The sequence below is a fragment of the Fulmarus glacialis genome, unplaced genomic scaffold (assembly GCF_000690835.1).
Source record: "Fulmarus glacialis isolate BGI_N327 unplaced genomic scaffold, ASM69083v1 scaffold8305, whole genome shotgun sequence".
In the NCBI taxonomy this organism is placed as follows: Eukaryota; Metazoa; Chordata; class Aves; order Procellariiformes; family Procellariidae; genus Fulmarus; species Fulmarus glacialis.
In genome coordinates, this window is record NW_009212291.1 from 91025 (window position 1) to 92175 (window position 1151).

General features: G+C 37.9%; 1 protein-coding gene across 1 annotated transcript in view; it reads right to left on the reverse strand.

Annotated features, from left to right (window-relative positions):
- Positions 1-1151, reverse strand: part of DHRS12 (dehydrogenase/reductase (SDR family) member 12) — a gene marked incomplete at its 5' end in the record, with an annotated part of 28888 nt that overhangs the window by 17251 nt on the left and 10486 nt on the right. Inside the window, 1 exon segment of the mRNA XM_009577823.1 lies at positions 383-475. Within this exon segment, the coding sequence (XP_009576118.1) occupies positions 383-475 (93 nt within the window).

A 1151-nucleotide genomic window follows, 5' to 3' on the forward strand; every position in this document is an offset into this window, starting at 1 on the left:
TGCTGCTTAACTGTTTACTCTCTCCCTGGCTTTGTTTTAGACTGCTCTAACTAGACTTTCTATAAAAGTTTAATTTTTAAGAAGGACCAGCTTTAAAAGGGACAAAGTTATTAGTAATAAAAGTCAAACAGAAAACGTGTGGTAAGAATCTCAAAAGATGCAGCTAAAAAATTACTGCTTTTCTCTCTTTTTTGTGTCATATCTGTGTATGTGAACAAAGAATGGACAAGAGCAAACAGACCATGGAGACTACTGCAAAAACATTTAGAGAAAATTAAGCAGGGAATTGTGGGCCAAATTGTGAAATCTAGACTACCTGTTGGACAAATTCATAGGCAACACACTCCAAAGATAGACACATGATTTAAGTATGCAAACTTACCAACACATTTAATTTATGTTCATTTTTGAATTTTTCAGCAAACTTCCAGATTTCCTTGGGATTAGATATATCCACTATATGCAAGAAGATATTCTAAAGGAAAAAAAAAGTAAGTTACAATCAACAGGGACAGTGAAGAGTCCCTGTTCACTGCTAAGGCCTGTCTAGGTGAAAAGGTATTTAAGCAGTATGAAAAAATGTTATCTCCAGAACACAACTAACACTTAGGTTAACATGCACAACTGGGAAATCTAATTCTAGTCCTTAAAACATGCTTAGTCACTTAATTCAGTTGCTTCTGAGCCATAGCTTTTTAATGCCAGATTTATTAAAACAGAGCCCTACTTAGATAAATATACGTGACAGACAGTCAGGCATAGCAGAGAACTAGAAAAATATTGCAAGGCTTGAAAAACTTCTGTTTAAACAATTCATATAGCAGCTTCCTCTTTAGCTGAAAGCAACTTTCCAAAGCAATGCTCAAGGTCAGATCATTAGAGAATAATGTAGGTTATTGGTGGGACCTCTGGAGGCCACCTGGTCCCATCCCCATCTCAAGATCAGGTTGTCCAGGGAAGTTTTATCTCCAAAGATGGAGATTCCCCAGCCCCTCTGAGCACTTTGCTCCAGTGTTTGATCACCCTCATGGTGAAAAAAAAAAAAAGATCCTACTATCTAGTGAGATTTTTTTCCCTGTTGCAATCATGTCTGTTGCCTCTCGTCCTTTCACTGCAGACCTCCAAGAGGAGCATGGCACGGCCTTCCCTAC